This window comes from Neoarius graeffei, chromosome 20, assembly GCF_027579695.1.
Source record: "Neoarius graeffei isolate fNeoGra1 chromosome 20, fNeoGra1.pri, whole genome shotgun sequence".
Taxonomy (NCBI): domain Eukaryota; kingdom Metazoa; phylum Chordata; class Actinopteri; order Siluriformes; family Ariidae; genus Neoarius; species Neoarius graeffei.
The window spans coordinates 50,115,455-50,134,116 of record NC_083588.1 but is presented as its reverse complement, the minus strand read 5'-3'; the positions used below and the strand labels follow the sequence as shown (position 1 = coordinate 50,134,116).

The window sequence follows — 18,662 nt, the reverse complement described above, 5'->3', positions numbered from 1 at the left end:
TAGGGTTAGCTTTTTGTTAGGGTTAGCTTTTTGTTGGGGTTTGGGTTAGTCTTATTTTAAGGTTAGTTTTATTTTCGGGTTGGCGTTTTATTAGGGTTAGCTTTTTGTTAGGGTTAGCTTTTTGTTGGGGTTTGGGTTGGTTTTATTTTAGGGTTAGCTTTTTGTTAGGGTTAGTTTTATTTTAGGGTTAGCCTTTTGTTAAAGTATGGGAGAATTTGCAATGTTAACCTGAGTAGTGTAGTGGTAAACAATGTGGACTACAGATCTGGAGGGTGTGAGTACAATAAAAATTCTTTATTTCATTGTGATTTGTTGAGTGTTTGAAGAGAGATAGTTGAGAAGGTACGACATCAAGGGAAGGGAGTCCAGGTGATGAGGACCAGAGGGGAGGTTAGTGGGTAGAGAGAGAGAGAGAGAGAGAGAGAGGGAGAGAAGATGACAATTTCAATCAGAGCTTTTTTATTTTCTCTCTATTTTTAAATTTTTTTGTGTTTGTGTAGTTTGATGTTTGTTTTTGCTTGAGTGTTTTTGTCTGCCAGTTGTGGTGTAGCTCCAGACCCAGTTTTAGGCATCGGTTCCCTCCAGGCCTTGGTTCGCCGTGGGTGATGCCTGTGCTCCTAGATATGGACTGCAGTGAGCTCGTTGCTCATTTTAGAATTGGGGTTGTTCAGCGCTCTGTGTGGCAGTGCTTGGCATGGTGTTCCAAGCGATGTTGCTCGGTGGCGTCGTGGCGGCTGTGCAGGTAGTTTGGGACGTACTGGCGCTTTGCATGGCAGTGCTTCTGTGCTCGCTTTGTAGATCCATGGCGTGGTGTTTCGAGTGATGTTGCCGGTGGCGTCGCGGCGGCTGTGCTGGCGGTGTGGGACTTGTTTTCGTGCGCCTTTTGGTGGTACTGTGGCTGCAACACCATTGGAATGACATCCTGACCTCTATTTGGTGGACTGACTTTATTTATTTATAACTGTAACGCGACCTTGGGTTTTGTGAAAGGCGCTATATAAATTGAACTTATTATTATTATTACCATTTTCTTCTTTTTTATTATTATTATTATTTCACCCCCCCCCCCCCCAAAAAAAAAACAACCTATTTTGTTATGACACCCTATAAAAGAAAATCCCTTTTCAGACAGTTGAACCTAGGTTGAATACAGGTTTAACCTAAGACCGGATTTAACCTGCAACATATACACATTACATGTGTGTGCGTGCTTACGTGTGTGCATATTTTGAGTTTATTTCCAGCTAACAGAACTCTATCAAGACTTAACTCTTCTAAACATTTTGGCTAAATCACACTTGGACCAACTGATTGAGTAAAAGGGCTCTGAACCCATTATATAACTAAGTAATTACATTTTATTTTTGCTTTATTTTTACAATGGGACGGTTCTGCTATGATATGTGCAGAGTAGTCAACAGGTGGCGTGTGCGCCACTGGGTCGTTCAACAATGTCAACAACGGTGGACGCCACACAGCCCAAACCAACAAAAGTAAAGGGTTTATTCAGGGTTTATTGTGGTTTGTTTTAAGTTTAATAACATCTTGTAAATTTTAAAGATACGGCGCCATCAAGTAAATGTTTTTTGTGATGAAAATAGTCTGTTAAATCGTAAATTTGTCAATTTGATCATTCTGGTCACTGTGAGTGTAACCCCTGGACTCCTTGACATTAGTTGATTAGAGTGATATTTGCAGGAAATGGACACGTCCAATTTCATTTCTGTTCGCATTGGTGTTTGGTGTTTTAACATAGACTTACTGAAGAGGCTCATAATTTACATTCCCAACTCAAAACATCCTCAAAACATTGAAAGTTTTCAAGGAATATGAGGGATATTATTATTGGGTAGGTTTTTGGAAATGGGGCTATGAACCAGAGTTAGGATGTTATGCTGGTATTTAGACATCAACTTCTCAAATATTTGGGGACTGACAATTTGAAATGTTTGAAAACTCACGAGGACTCGTGCATTACCGAATTAAAAAAAACGTAAATGTGGCAGACAATTTTACAATTGCTAAGAATTATTACCAGTTGCTAGGACGTTAATTAAGAGATTAATATTAAAACACACAAACATTAATCACACCTAATAAAACATAAATAAATTATCGCTACCGCTTGGGCTTCAAATGAACCATGTCGGGCTTCAAATCATTCAGGCCGAGCCTCAAATAACTATAACGCCCACAAAAACCATATTATTGTTATATTAATGAGTTCAACAGCCAATTTAGCCATGTGTGTTAATTTCTGTTACCAGAATTCTTATCCCCAAATATATGAACTATACACCAATATAGAATCAGCACTCATCAAAATTTAAATGTATGCATTCTTTTGAAGAAATATTTGTTTGATTATTCAAGTATGTGATCAATATAAAAAAATCAAACATCATTATGATTTCGCAATAACTGGCCCATCAATAAGCATGATAAGCACAAATATATCTTACAGGCCACGTGAAGTAGACGCGGTTACCCAGACCACAAGCCCTAACTTAAGCACAATAATGGATGTGGCATGGGTGATAATTCGCATATTTGTACGTTTGACAACATTTTATAAGCGTCTATTCCAGTTAAACATCAATAAAATTTATTAATTCTATCTTATTTCAGTGAAACTTTATACAAACCAATGTCACAGTGAGTACTGTTTTGGCTGGGAACGACCCGGAAGTGGAGGACTGATCACAGCGCCACCTGCTGAATACAGCTAAAATGCGACGTAGCAGAACCGTCCCATTACACATTACATTTTCCATTGTGAAAATTTTGTGTGTCTCTGAAACTTAAATGTTTTATCGCAGATTTCTATTTGCTACTTGGGTCTCCAACACCATATCACACTCCGTGTCGTTACCATGGACAGTGAACAAATTGCCATTTCGGATTGACAGTGTTTATGTGGATTGTGTTTAGCATAAGAAATGTGAAGTAAAGTTGCAGATCAATGATTAGATAACGTTAGCCTAGATAGAGAAATAAGTTTAAATATTCTGAAACATTAAAGTGTGTGCGCATGTCCTGTAACTCACCACATTGCTCTCATGCACCTCTGGGTTCATGGTCAGCTGCACGACGAACCATGTAGCATTGCGTAGGATGAAAGCTGTAATCAGATTCCAGTGAATGATGTTCCTCAGGCAGCGGATGCTCCTGTGCACAGACAGAAAATTCTTTTAACCACATAAATCCCTTAAACTCCAAGATCGTCTACACACTCAACTCCATCTAGTCTATCAATTTCATATTCAGCTCATTAAAGTAAAACATGCTTTTCTTGATTTTGCTATATGTTTATGCACTTTTTATCCAGAATCCAAGATGGATGCAAATTTTGCATTCAGCTCGAGATCATAGGTTTTTCTCCTAGGATATAATTCCCAGACATATTGCAGATAATGATGCTACCGTATGTGGCCATTTCTCATTTCTACGATAATCATAAAAGCTCATATATGTTACATGGGCTGTTTTACGATCATGATTGTCTTTGTGAGTAACACCAACTCCTGCAACTAGGTCCAGTATATACAGTATGTATACACACTGTAGCACAAACTGCTGAAAAAGTTAATTCTGGTTAAAACAGAAAGGTGTCAGCAGTAACATTTTCAGCAGTTTGTACTACAGGAGCTCTTCTGTGGGATTGGACCATATGGGCTAGTCTTCGTGCCCCATGCGAAATCAATGAACCCTCGACACCCATGACCCTGTCGCCGGTTCACCGGTTGTCCTTCCTTAGACCACTTTTGTTTGGTACTAACCACCGCATACCAGGAACACCTCACAAGATGCACCATTTTGGAGACGCTCAGACCCAGTCATCCAGCCATCACAATTGGTCCCTTGTCAAAGTCAGTCAGATCCTTACGCTTGCCCGTTCTTCCTGCTTCCAACACATCAACTTCAAGAGCTGACTGTTCTCTTGCTGCCTAATATATCCCACCCCTTGACAGGTGCCACTGTAACAACACAAATCAATCAATGTAATTCACTTCACCTGTCAGTGTTTTTAATTTTATGGCTGATCGGTGTATGCACTACAATTTTTGTTGAATGATCAAATCTCAGCATAATCAAGAAGTATGCAGGAAGTTATTGATGGCTCATAGCTCACACAACATTCAAAAACCTTACAGCATTGTCCTCTTTGAATAGCCAATCTTACCATTTCGTGATCACCCTACACACCCAAACACACACCAGCTTATATTAGGAACATAACAAGTCTGCCTCCTTTCAATAGAACACCACTGACCTGTTTTTCTATTGTATTTCAATGGCGCACAAATGCTCCGGAAATTGGACCCAGGTGGTTGGTAAAGACATTTCTAGGTTATCCATGAATGCCTATTGTGTGTGTATTGTATTATATTGTGTTTAGCATTCAACAGTAGTGGCTGACAAAAAGTATCTAGTATTACTTATATCTGGTGTCCATCCCAGAGTCAAGTAAGTACATCATGTACTGTACATGACCGCTGTCAGGACTGATAATGATAGGGTCTTTTTTGTCGTTGTTGTTTGTTTAGATAAAGCAGTTTACAGTAAAATCGGTTCATGGTGCACTAAATATCCAGGTCAAAATACAAAAAACAAGACAAAAACATTCTGATCTTGCTCTTAAAGGTCGTCTTGGTCAAAACATATTGCTCAGTCAGAAACCCAAGCTGCAGATAAATCCGCTCAGAAACCTAAGACGGGCTTAGCACACTTATTTGAGTATGTTTTGGAAGCTTCTAAGCAGTTTCTTGGTGTCTTCAGGCACCTAGGATGATACACTTCCAAACAATCTTTTATTCACGTTTGCATAAATCACTGTTCTTTCTCTGAAGTGAAGAAGTAGGTGCTCACTGTTTGGCCTGGCCATAAAGTCAAGCCAAAAAGTCAGAGATGCTCTGAAAGAACAAATCTTTTTTTTTTTTTTTGAGTGTTTTGTCCACTGGTTGTGGTGTAGCTCTGGACAAGTTTTGGGTGTCAGTTCCCTCCAGGCTTTGGTTTGCCGTGGGTGATGCCTGTGCTCCTCGCTATGGACTACAGTGAGCTCGTTGCTCATTTTTACATCGGGGTTGTCCAGCGCTCTGTGTGGCGGTGCTTTTGTGTTTGGCGTGGTGTTCCAAGTGATGTTGCTCGGTGGCGTTGCGGTGGCTGTGCAGGTGGTGTGGGACATAACCAGCGCTCTGCGTGGCGGTGCTTCTGTGCTCGTTTTTTGGATCCATGGCATGGTGTTCTGGGAGGTGTTGCCCAATAGCATCACGGCAGCTGTGCAGGCGGTGTGGGACTTGTTTTCATGCAACTTTTGGTGGGACTGTGGCTGCTACACCATTGGAATGATATCCTGACCTTCTTTTGGTGGATTCCCCCCCTTATAACTGTAAAGTGACCTTGGGTATTAGAAAGGCGCGATATAAATTTAACTGATTATTATTATTATTATTATTATTATTAAATCTTTCACACAATTGCATACAAATAAAAGCAAATTCTCTTCAAATAATATAGTTAACAGTTTGAATGTTAGTTAACGTTTCATGAGATACCAACTTGTGTCTCAAAAGACTTGAGACTTGACTTGGATTTTGGTTTTCAGACTTAAGGATCTTTAGTGCAGAGACTTGAACTGAGACTTGCTACAACACTTCGCTCAGAGACTTGAGACTGTAGTATTATTGTATACCTCAAGATTAGAGTTTACAGCTTCAAAACCTGTTAAGATTTCGGTTTCTGTGGCCACGGTTATCTTTGTGCCAGGATTTCTGTGTTACAAGAGTCAACAGGTCAGACTGCGGAATGTATTTTTGTTAGCCAGTTGAGAAAGTTAGTACTCTCTCATTCTGGGCCTGAGACACAAAACTGCATTAGCCTAGGACTAATATTTTTCTAAGAACACTGAGAAATTATGTTGTGTTTCGGTCACTAGGCTCCATTAAGCTGAGGCCTGGAACAATTTATGGAGTTCAAATATTTAGATCTTGTGTGTAACTGTCTTGTGTTTCTTTACCACTGATTGTTATCAGTGTAAAAGCACTTAGTATGTTAAACACAGACATGCTATCGTGTAGTCAAAACCTTAAGATGTTATTTCATGGGAGCCACAAGCGATCTGTTTTATTTCAAATACAGCAGAAGTTATGATTTAGCAAGTGAGAAGCCTGCATTGGGTAGCCAATTGGAAGTCTGTGTTTAAACAAAGAAAAGTCCTTTTACAAATAATTTTAATAGGAGCCGCAATTTTGTTTAGGGGCAGTTCTAGAGTTGGTCCCTTGTAGCAGGACAGCGTTTAAAAAATTTAAGACTTCAGTGTGGTCTGGACACATTCAGCGCTTGGATTGTTTTTACAATAAAGGGGCTTTTTCAAAAGGCAACTTCTTTTGTGCAAGTGTATTTTTGGCTACTTTTGAGGTTCACACTTCCACGATAAGATGTGACTTGGTTTTGCAGCTCAGACTTCAGCTCAAGGACTTGAAATTTGACTCTGGTTCACAAATATAAGATTTGAATTAGAAGAAGAAGAAGCCTTTATTATTTGTCACATGAACACTCAAGCACAGTGAAATTCGCCCTCTGCATTTAACCCATCTGAAGCAGTGAACACACACATGCACACACCCAGTGGGCAGCTATGCTACAATGCCCAGGGAACAGTTGGGGGTAGGTGCCTTGCTCAAGAGCACTTCATCCCAAGGCCACCCCATGTTAACCTAACAGCATGTCTTTGGACTGTGGGGGAAATCAGAGCACCCAGAGGAAACCCACACAGATATGGGGAGAACATGCAAACTCCACACAGAAAGGCCCCCATCGGTCGCTGGGCCTGAACCCAGAACCTTTTTGCTGTGAGGCGACAGTGCTAACCACTACACCACCATGCCACCCTTGGACTTTAGCTCAGAGATTTGACACTTGACTTGGACTTGTAGTTCAGAGACTTGACTAAGACCTGTGGCTCAGAACTTGAGACTTGACTCTGACTTCGGTTCAGAGAAAGGAAAGTCGACTGAGAACTGAGACTTGTGACACAGACCTGTGACTCAACGGCTTGAGATTTGACTTGGGATTAAGCTCAGAGTCTTGAGAATTGACTCAAAGTTCTGGATCAGAGAACTGAAAACTGATTCGCTCAAAGACTGGACTCAGACTTGTGTCTCAAAAGATGAAAATTCCACAGTGTCAGGGTTAAAGTGTTAATTTAATCAACAGATTGGCGGCAGTTTGGAAATGCATTTGTTCTTGTCAACCAGGGTGTGTTCCAGGAAAAGGAATAAGTTACTGAAGATGAATGAGTAATGGAATGAATGAGCAGACTTCTTAAAAATACTGGGAGTCTCATTCAGTGCGTTTACATGCACATAGAGAAAATCGAATTTCTGCCGTAGCTCGACTGAAATCGAAGTTCTAAATGCCATGGAAACACCTTAGCTTGGCTGAAATCGAACCGAACTGGATTTCTCGTAATCGAGCTAAGCGACCTAGATTATGCGATTGTAGCCGAGCTACTTAGTGCATGTAAACCCTATCAAGCTACGTAGTCGAGCTACTTACTTCAGCACTGCCCCTTCCGGAAGTGACGAGTGACGAGACCACAAGCGGGAAACACAACAGCCTCGGTCGGCATGACAACAGTAGTAGTAGCGAGCAGCAGAAGAGGTCAGGAGGAACATCTCTCGATGTTGCTGTCCTTGTCGTCGTTCTTCTTGTGAACACAGAACTGATAATTTTGTTTATACTCTTGAATAGCTCTTCTTCATGACGACAACCGGAAGTGTACCAACACGATGGGGCATGTAGCGCCACCTGTGGCTCGGGTGCACAATGTACCTCACACAATAGCTCAATTTCTTTGTGTGCATGTAGGATTGGATTTCTCTGGCACCCCTGCTGGGACCCTTAGCTCGATTACCAACAGTAGCTTGATTTGGATGTGCATGTAAACGCACCGACTGATTTTTGGTGGTGCAGTGGTTAGTGCGGTCTTCTTGCCTCACAGCAAGAAGGTTCTGGGTTTGAGTCCAGTGGCTGGTGGGAGCCTTTCTGTGTGGAGTTTGCATGTTTTTCCCCGTATCTGTGTGGGTTTCCTCCAGGTATTCTAGTTTACCCCCACAGTCCAAAGACATGCAGTTAGATTAATTGGCTACTCTAAATTGTCCATAGGTATGAATGGTTGTTTCCCAAGTCTGGAAATGGGAGGGTTGTGGCAGGAAGGGCATCTGGTGTAAAACTATCTATGCTCCCATTAATCAATAGGGTCCACATGGCAGCAACCCCATACACATAAGTGGGACGATGTGAAAGGAGTGAGAGAGTCTAAATGATTTCTGAGCTAACATGCTGAAATAATGTATGCATTGACCAAAATTTGCACGTTTTGTTCCACTACTATTGATGCTAAACACTATGTGAACCATTAAATCAGACATGTAGAGTGCAAGCAGTCAGAAATATTTCTTTCAAATACAGTTTCCAAATGAAAGAAAATTTAATTAAGCCTAATGAACCCTTGCCAATGTTGGAGTCATGTGTATATCTTGCTTTTTTCCACACTCCCATTTTCATATTCTGGATCATCTTCTGTTTTCGACATACCCAACAAGCTTTTGTGCTTCACAGAGATCAATAACCCACCACAGAGCTCATCTACTGATCTGTTCATCTCTGTCACCCTTGCTCACATACTGTACACCCACATCACCCCCCAGACTCAAACACACATTCTCTACTTAATTCTGCTGTTTGAAAAAAAAATGTGAACCTGTAAAAGAACATGAGGAAAAGTTGGGGGGGAAACAGCCCACTAATGGGCTTCTCACTGTCAGCATGTATGCGTGTGGTGACCTGGAAAAACCATGCTGACATATTTAACATTTTCGACTATCAGCAGTTTTGATAACGATATGGTTTCTTTTCCACATACAGCAACTCAATAATAAGCAATGCTACAACATTTTAAAGTCTGAATGAAAAAGAAACTTGCATTTGAAGATTCTGTTCCAACTGCCCTGAAAGAGAGCAACACACTGATTTACTGGTTCTATTCACATTTTTATTTCATATACAGCCAAACAGATGTACTAATTATTAGGCTTGTAACGATTCACCCAATTCACAATTTGATTTGATTCACACTACTGAGTTCATGATTCAATTTTTTTCATATTTTTAAAGCAAAAATTAAATTAAGAAAATTTTATTTCATAAAAAGTGCAAGATTTATTTTCTATTTATCATCTTTAATATTCCTTGAGTTAAATTTTGTTTCATTTTCTTAAATCACCAACAATAACCATTTACCCAGGTTTATAAAGGTTGGAGTAAAACATAATAGTCTATTAACAAATATTTTATCCACATTCACTGGATATGAGCAATCGCACGCTCTGATTGGCTACTCTGCTACTAGGATATCAGCTCATATACCGTGAGTAGAGAAAAACAAAATGGCAGAGCGTGTTGTTGAACCAATCGAGGACGAAATAAAAACTCCTCGAAAACTAAACCCCCAAAAATACAAACAAAGCAACAAAATATGGAATGAAAGTCTCATCTCATCTCATTATCTCTAGCCGCTTTATCCTGTTCTACAGGGTCGCAGGCAAGCTGGAGCCTATCCCAGCTGACTACGGGCGAAAGGCGGGGTACACCCTGGACAAGTTGCCAGGTCATCACAGGGCTGACACATAGACACAGGCAACCATGCACACTCACATTAATTTAGAGTCACCAGTTATCCTAACCTGCATGTCTTTGGACTGTGGGGGAAACCGGAGCACCCGGAGGAAACCCACGCAGACACGGGGAGAACATGCAAACTCCGCACAGAAAGGCCCTCGCCGGCCATGGGGCTCGAACCCAGACCTTCTTACTGTGAGGCAACAGTGCTAACTACTACACCACCGTGCCGCCTGGAATGAAAGTATTTGATTGTAAGAATGTATTTTTTTAATAATTATTATTTTAGCATTTTTCACAAATTGCTGCTGTCATTTTGCCAGTTTGTTTACATTCTAAGCAAAAATTATTTTGTCAGATGTTTTGTATAAAGTTTTTATGTATCAAATTTGAAAAAAAAGTGTCAGATAACGGAATTCAGGGACACATGTCCACCCGGGGGCATTTTGAGTTATTGACAGATTCAGAAAGTACAGTTTCTAAGCTTTCCAATGATGCCTTCCATGTGGAGATCTGACAATATTTGAAGAATGTGTGGCCTTTTGAAAGTGCATACCTCTTAAAACAGGAAAGGGAGAAAATCGCCCTCAAAGTTTTCCATCTCAGCTACTCTGGGTGTAGGGCGGGCACATAATGGTGCTCATCTGCATGACATTAAGGAAAGCCCTACCCCCTACGAGCTAGCACGATGCTACTTTCATGTAAACAAAGATCACCACGTCAATTTTCCTTCCATGCAAAGTATGCCCAAAACAATTATGAAGTACAAAAATAAGTCCTAAAGTATACTTTAACGTTTTGTGGTTGAAAAATTATTCACACCGTAAGAAAGAAAGATAGCACGATGACACAACTAACACAACACTAGTTTCATGTAACCAAACCACAACACTCTCCGTTACATGCAAAAATAACAAAATACTCACACCATAAGAAAGAAAGATAGCACGATGATAACACAACTAACACAACGCTAGTTTCATGTAACCAAACCACAACACACTCTGTTACATGCAAAAACAACCACACAACCTTAGATTAATAAACTTACCCCATCAGAAAGAGAAACGTCGCCTTGCACACACCAATGCCTCCGATGGAATGTAGTCCTAGAACACTTCCTTTTGGTTGTGGTTTTTTTTTGCTAGAAATGGTTATCTCCGATGTAACTACCGTGCGTCTGTTTGCTTTGCGGTGTTTCAGCTCCTCTGCGCTCTGTTTAGCTTGCTCATTCCATAGTGAAATTACATGCCTGTATGCAGCTTAAGTAGCCACGAGCTCAGCTCGTATCATACAGCTGATTCGCGAAAAAAACAAACAAAAGACTTAAATCATCATGTGAATGGCCCATATGGTAATTTACCCACACCCCCCAGCAGGCTACAGTCCTGACAAAAACGAGAGACAATTTGCAACAAAAAATGTATGCTTTTCCAACAAAACAATTTATTATCTGAAATACTGATTGCATTCTTCAAGATCTCAACTTGCACATGATGGAAAAAAACGAAAATCACAAATTTCGAAAAAAAAAAAAATGCTTCTTTTGTGATTATCTCGGATTCGTTTCAGCCGACATGCGTCCCTGGATTCGGTGAGGTGTCACAAATGCTATATTTCTCAAAATCCAGTGAATGTGGATAGAATAAAACAGTTATTCCACTCAATCTCGTCATACATGGCTTATAGCCAACTTGGTGCTATGTGCCTCGTCGGCTATCAGCTCATGTACGACTCGATTTCATGGAATAACTGTTAATTATTCAGAGCTTACAGCCAGACAGATCAGTAGTCATTCCTTGCTTAAAATCAGTACAGTTTATTTTATATAAAAAGGACAACCAGAAGATTAGAAATCATCTTTACACCATGAGTCCTTAATTGTTCCATAATGTACAAATTTCCCTAATCTACTTATAGAAAGTTGCACATAGCTAGAATTCGAAGTTTACAATGGGAAATGTAGAATCACTTTGTTGATCAACAGCATCCACATCAGTCTGTGTCTCATCAGCTGAGGCAAGTCATTCGCAGCATTTAAACACAAGCCTCGTCACTGCATCTTCTCTCAGCTGATCTCTGTTCATGCTAACATCCATGTTCAATCAGTTTTGTTCTGTTCACAAAAGCATTATATAAGGTCATTCAAACATTTTAAAACTTTGTCCACTGTCATCTGTATTGCATGCCAAGTGCTCTTCTTTATTTTGATGATGATGCGCCAGCTCAGGAGCGTCACAGATGATCTGACAGCCTGGATTTGATTGCAAACTGAATCAATTAGGGTTATGTCCATTACGCTAGGACATGTAGCTACCCAACAAATGAATCAAAGCCTGACATTCACTATGTGAAGAAATGACATGTCAGCCGTATCTGGATAAGATTAAATTTAAATGGGGGTTCTGGTGTAATTACCTATTTTACAGGTGTTCCTCTATAAGTTTATTTTTTGGACAGATCAGTCATGTCTCAAAACATGTTTTTCCTCAAACCTCCTCTGAGAAAATTACAAGCTGAATGATGTACTGTTTTTTGCCAAACTCTGCAATCATCTGATGAGTTCAGTCCCATCTAAATAAACACCCCCCATGATTTTCTCTACAGATGTCACCTTGCATTGGGTGAAAAATAAAAAAAAAAAAATAGATGTTTGACTGCTGTGACACACTGTATTCAGTTTCATTCAGTGTGTGTATCAGTGACTCTCCCCAGACATTAAACACTTCCTGAGTTGCGAAACAAAAAATAGAAAAAAAATGCATCAAAAAGTGCTTCTCACACACTTTGTGATTATTAGCATATTCGGCCAATAGGCGATGAGCTTATGCCATCACGTGTTGTCGGTCATCCGTCTGGCGTTGTCCACATTTCACGAAAATCGCTTCTTCTCTATCAATTCTTCACTGATTTTTATTCTTTCTGGCATGAAGGTAGGGGTACCTAGGGTGCATATAACTTCGACCCAGATTTGCTGAATTACAATTAAGTTATGGACTAATTAACCATTAATGAGCAGTTCAACAAAAAAGAACTGCACAAGGTAGCCCACTTTAGATCGTTCCTTCCGGACTAGACAGGGCTGGAGTGAGCTATGCCATCATTGACGAGCTCGTTGATTTATTGTATTATATCTTCAAACTGGCGCGGCACGGTGGTGTAGTGGTTAGCGCTGTCGCCTCACAGCAAGAAGGTCCTGGGTTCGAGCCCCGGGGCCGGCGAGGGCCTTTCTGTGTGGAGTTTGCATGTTCTCCCCGTGTCCACGTGGGTTTCCTCCGGGTGCTCCGGTTTCCCCCACAGTCCAAAGAGGTTAACTGGTGACTCTAAATTGACCGTAGGTGTGAGTGTGAATGGTTGTCTTTGTCTATGTGTCAGCCCTGTGATGACCTGGCAACTTGTCCAGGGTGTACCCCGCCTTTCGCCCGTAGTCAGCTGGGATAGGCTCCAGCTTGCCTGCGACCCTGTAGAAGGATAAAGCGGCTAGAGATAATGAGATGAGATCTTCAAACTGTTGGTGGAACTTTGATTTGCCTCAAACTGAAATAAGAGTCAGCGTTTCTTCTCTACTCTAGTGCGTCTTTGACTGTTTGAACGCAGGTTATGAATGGAGCATGACCATGTTTGTAGAAAATACAGCTTGCTAGAAACTCACTCCATTTGTGGTCATTTTACTGCTGCCAGGAGGCGAGATTTTTATCACTGAGGAGACACGCTAAATTTATTATCCATGTCCTCTTGATAGACTAATCCAATCTGAATAGGGCTTTAAGGTTTTATACATTGTGTTAAATCCCAATTTTGGTCCTCCCCTTTCCCAGAATGCTTGGCACAGTGACATCTAATGGGTTTTCCCAAACCGCCTCACACTTACATCAACACCCGTCTGGGATCCAATAAGCTCCTTTCTATTCATCTCATTACTAAATAACCCTTTGTTTCCATATTTTAATTGAATAATGACTAGATTTTTAGAATAGAATAGAATAGAATAGAATAGAATGCCTTCGTCACTGCACAAATGTACGAATGAAATTTAGTTCAACATAGGAGAGCAAAGCCGCTGCGTATGTGCGCCGTCACTCTGGGGCACTTCAGCCCAAGGTTGTCCCATGTTAACCTAACTGCATGTCTCTGGACTGTGGGGGAAACCGGAGCACACCCATGCAGACACAGGGAGAACATATAAACTCCACACAGAAAGGCCCCCATCAGCCACTGGGCTTGAACCCAGAACCTTCTTGCTGTGAGGCAACAGTGCTAACCACTACACCACTGTGCCAGAATTACTAATTAGTACTACGACAGAATTCCCCATACACTATAAATACTTGGCCAATAAAGGTACTTATAAAAACATACAGGTGGTGTTTACATTAGACCGTATCCGTATCGTTGTCGTTGCGGATGCACTGTCCGTGCACATTAAAACGCCGGGAAACGTCTCCACAGGCGGAACAGTTTGAATCCGCCAGGGCCCACGTATTCAACCCAGTACGTATCTGATCCGGTGCTGTGTAAACATTGAGGAACGAGGATACGCAGTGCTGAGCTCTAGTTGACGTCATCATTGGACAACGTCACTGTGACATCCACCTTCCTGATTCGCTGGCGTTGGTCATGCCACGTTGGTCATGTGACGCGACTGCTGAAAAACCTTCTCCTCTTTAGTCCCAATGACACGGCGTCCCTGATTTCCATAAAGAACTTCAAATTTTGATTCTTATGCTCTCTCACACTCTCTCTCTCTCTCTCTCTCTCTCCTCTCTCTCTCAATCTCTCACACACTTTATGTGCTTGCAAGTGGTGAGTGACTTGCGCATGCCCGATATGCACTGGGATCATGTGACGTGCCGTCTAATTAGTCATGTGATTAGCGTATCCGTGCATTGGCGTTGCTGTGTGCACGGGGAACGGTTTTGTTGCGGGCACAGAAATTTTGTGTGTGTACGCGAATCGTTTTAAAAACGTTAATCTGATGATCCGCTGATTTGAAATAATGTAAACAGGGCCTCAGTTCCACATCCTCACGTTCCACATTAGGATGTAACCAAGTGCAGAGAGAACAGAACAGTTTACTGTTGGACTAAAGCACTGTTTACTGTGTTTGCATTCAAAAGGCGTGTGTGTGAAGCCCATTAAACAAAATTGACCAGGGGAGGTTTACTGAAAATATGCCAAGGATGATGAGCACTAGGAGGCTGGCATAAAACCCCAGGGGTTCTACATGTTTTTAAGTGCAGGATTTTGTAAATTGAACACCCATCTGCAGAATATTAATGCGCACGCACACACGCACACAAAGTTAAAGCATTCTCCAGTTTGCTTTGATGTAGACATGAACTTGTGCAAATTACTTTATAGTAATATGGGATGCTAAGAAATCAATTCAAATATCAGGTGACTTTAAAGCTTCCTCTGAACGCTGCCATTTTATCACAAAATAGAGATAAGCAATTAATTGTGCAAACTGCAACATGGACAGAAAGAAAGGTTTGTGCCTCAGGCTTAAACAGGAAAGAGAATGCGTGAATGTGTGAAAACAGGAAAACCAAGGTGGAGGTGAATACTGCTCTGAATGTACACTTTAATGAAAGCAATAGCTCATTAATAATTAATTCCATCCTCACACTGACCCCTCCATGTGAAAGACAGATTCGTTTGTAAGGATATGGTGGTGACAACCCCAATTCCAAAAAAAAGTTGGGACACTGTGTAAAACATAAATAAAAACAGAATGTGAAGATTTGTAAATCATGGAAACCCTGGATGTCATTGAAAATAGTACAAAGACAACATATCAAATATTGAAACTGAGAAATGTTATTTTATTTTTTAATATGCTCATTTTGAATTTGATGTCAGCAACACATTTCAGAAAAGTTGGAACAGGGGCAACAAAAGACTGAAAAAGTTGTGTAATGCTAAAATAACAACAACAACAACAACAAAAAACAACCCTAATTTGGTTAATTGGCAACAGGTCAGTAACATGATTGGTTATAAAATGAGCATCCCAGAGAGGCGGAGTCTCTCAGAAGTAAAGATGGGGAGGGGTTCACCACTCTGTGAAAGACTGTGTGGGCAAACAGTGCAACAATTTAAGAATAACGTTCTTCAATGTAAAATTGCAAAGGATTTGGGATCACATCATCTATGGTACATAATATCATGAAAAGATTCAGAGAATCTGGAGAAATCTCTGTATGCAAGAGACAAGGCTGAAAACTGACATTGGATGCCTGTGATCTTCAGGCTCTCAGGTGACGCTGCATTAAAAGCAGACACGTGTCTGTAGTGGAAATCACTGTATGGTCTCAGGAACACCTACATGTCAACTTATACGGTTTCCCCGTATTTTGTACAAGAAAATGCAATTTTTTGGCTAATACAGCGTACACTGATTTTCATAAGGGAAAATTACGTTTTGTATCATCCGAGATTTTTTCCGCTACTCCGAGAAAATTTTCTTAGCATCCCCCATTTATTTTTTCAAACACGCATGCCCAATAAAATGTAACTATTTTTGATTTATGGTTTTCTAGTTGCACATGGTTTTCTCAGTCATTGATTTGTGGATGAGCAGTCCTAACACGCATGCCCAATGAAATGGAACTATTTTCAATTTGTGGTTTTCTAGTTGCACGTGGTTTTCTTGGTCATTTGTGGTTGAGCAGTCCTCGTGTGCAAATCAAATTTGACAAGTTTTATCTTTTAAAAATGGCATCTGGAAATGCAATGGCAAAGAGAAAACGTGCTGGAACTGGACATCTGAAGGAATGGGAAACTCCGGATGGAGAATACAAAGGATGGATCCAAGCGTCTTCAAATGGCCCCCAATATTCGCTCTGTGTTCCGTGCAGAAAGCACATTAAAATGGCAGTTTCAGGTTTTTATGGCCTGAAATTGCATTTCCAAACCAAGGCACATAAAGACTGCGCCGTTAAATGCAGGACCTTCAAGTCTATGGAGCAGCATTTTGGCGCAAGTACATCGGCTCGGACTGCCCAGACTTCTGTGATGGCTGCAGAAGTTACGTTCTGCCAATTTCTCGTGGAACACAACATCCCCCCGACTGTGGCTGACCATTTTTCGGAGCTAGCGAAAAAATTTTTTCCCGATTCAAAGACTGCACAGGTAAGCATTTGTGTTTTTTTTTTTTAGTTTTTACTGTTTGCATGTAGGAAAGCTTCCTCCATTATCATGATAATTTAGGGAGGTGATACTGGGAGGCACCGTTTATACAACGGCAACTGTAGTTACCCAGCGGTTTTGCTTCCCTAAACATTTTAATTGCTGATAGACATTTTATCCTCCTGAGAACCAACCCATAGACTTGTGTCCTCTGCAGTTGACATTTGTTTTACATGCACACCCTCTTACTCTTTCAAGCTATTCACTTGAATCCTGGTGTCTTGTAAAAAATGCATCCTTTTTCTTTTTTTGTGAAAAAATCTAAATTGTAAGTTGTTTTTTTAAGCTTATCTAGTGAGGAAATCACAACAAAAGAGAAATTGAGAGACACATTCTTTTCTTGGTTCCCAGGAGGATATGTAGACACAGATGACCAACGCTCGTTACTACCATCAGTCGTCAGTAAACTGGAAAAGTATTGAATGAAGAGTAATGGTGGTAATGACCGTTGGTAACCTGTCTCTAAAATGTGTAGTAAGAGATGGAAGCAATTTAACACCATCTACATGTTTGCCGTGCTCTGATTTTCTTTTATTGACCAGGAAAATAATCTATACTTGCCAGTTATGTACGTAGACCTAACCTTTTATTCATTTGTTGGTCACCCAGGATTTTGCATGCAAACGAATGAAGACGACCATGGTCGTCAAAGGAAGTTTAGCCCCTGCTTATGCAAATCCTGTCATCGAAAAAATGAGCCAGCATCCATTTAGCCTGATGATCGATGAAAGCAATGACAGAAACAGCACCAAGAGCTTGGTCATTCTGGCATGCATTTTTGAAGATGTCTGTGTAAAAACCAGAATGCTGGATTTACCAGAACTTCCTTCTGGTAAAGCTTCAGCGATATTTGAAGCTGTTGACAGCTTCATGAGGTAAGAGTTTATTCTTTAAATTGTAAAACGGTGTGCCAGTTTGCTGAATCTGTATACCTGTTTAACAATCTAGACTGGAAGTGTGTAGTAATATGTATAATATTATAAATGCCTTATAATTACAAAATGAGCACTAATGCATAATGCATATTTTCAGTGAAAATTACATCCCCTGGGCCAACATGGTTGAGTTTGCAAGTGACAATTGCAACACCATGATTAGATTAGATTAGATTAGATAAAACTTTATTGATCCCTTTGGGAGGGTACCCTCAGGGAAATTAAGATTCCAGCAGCATCATTACAGATAAACAGAGAAAAGAAATAGAGAAAACTTCTAGATAAATTAAAATAAATTAAGTATTTACATATACAAATATAAAAAGAATAAGGTATGGGGAAGAGAGGAAGGGGGGAGGGGGAAAGGGGGGGCAGCAGGAGAGATATTGCACTTTATATTGCACATTGTCCGGTATTGCTTATTGTTAGGCTAGGCTACTGCTCCTTCCCGTCCTTTGTCCTCCTGTTACCCCTCCTCCCCCCCAGAGAGGAGTTGTACAGTCTGATGGCGTGAGGGACAAAGGAGTTTTTGAGTCTGTTCCTCCTGCACTTGGGAAGGAGCATTCTGTCACTGAACAGGCTCCCCTGGTTGCTGACGGTGTGCAGAGGGTGACTGGCATTGTCCATGATGTTCAATAGTTTGTCCATGGACCTCTTTTCTGCCACCGTCACCAGAGAGTCCAGCTTCATGCCAACCACAGAGCCGGCCCGCCTGATCAGTTTGTCCAGCCTGGATGTGTCCTTCTTGGATGTGCTGCCCCCCCCCAGCACACCATGGTGTAAAACAGGACACTGGCGACCATAGACTGATAGAACATCCACAGGAGTTTCCTGCAGATGTTAAAGGACCACAGC

General features: G+C 40.9%; 1 protein-coding gene across 3 annotated transcripts in view; it reads right to left on the bottom strand.

The window, feature by feature from the left end:
• The window catches only part of crhr1 (corticotropin releasing hormone receptor 1), a 389,999-nt gene that overhangs the window by 71,009 nt on the left and 300,328 nt on the right, over positions 1 to 18,662 (bottom strand). For all 3 annotated transcript variants that reach the window (XR_009650889.1, XM_060901899.1, XM_060901900.1), the window contains exon 7: positions 3,048 to 3,168. Coding sequence is in view for 2 of the 3 variants with exons in the window: in XM_060901899.1 (XP_060757882.1) it covers positions 3,048 to 3,168 (121 nt within the window). In the remaining variant the exon portion in view is untranslated. The remainder of the gene's footprint in view (positions 1 to 3,047; positions 3,169 to 18,662) is intronic.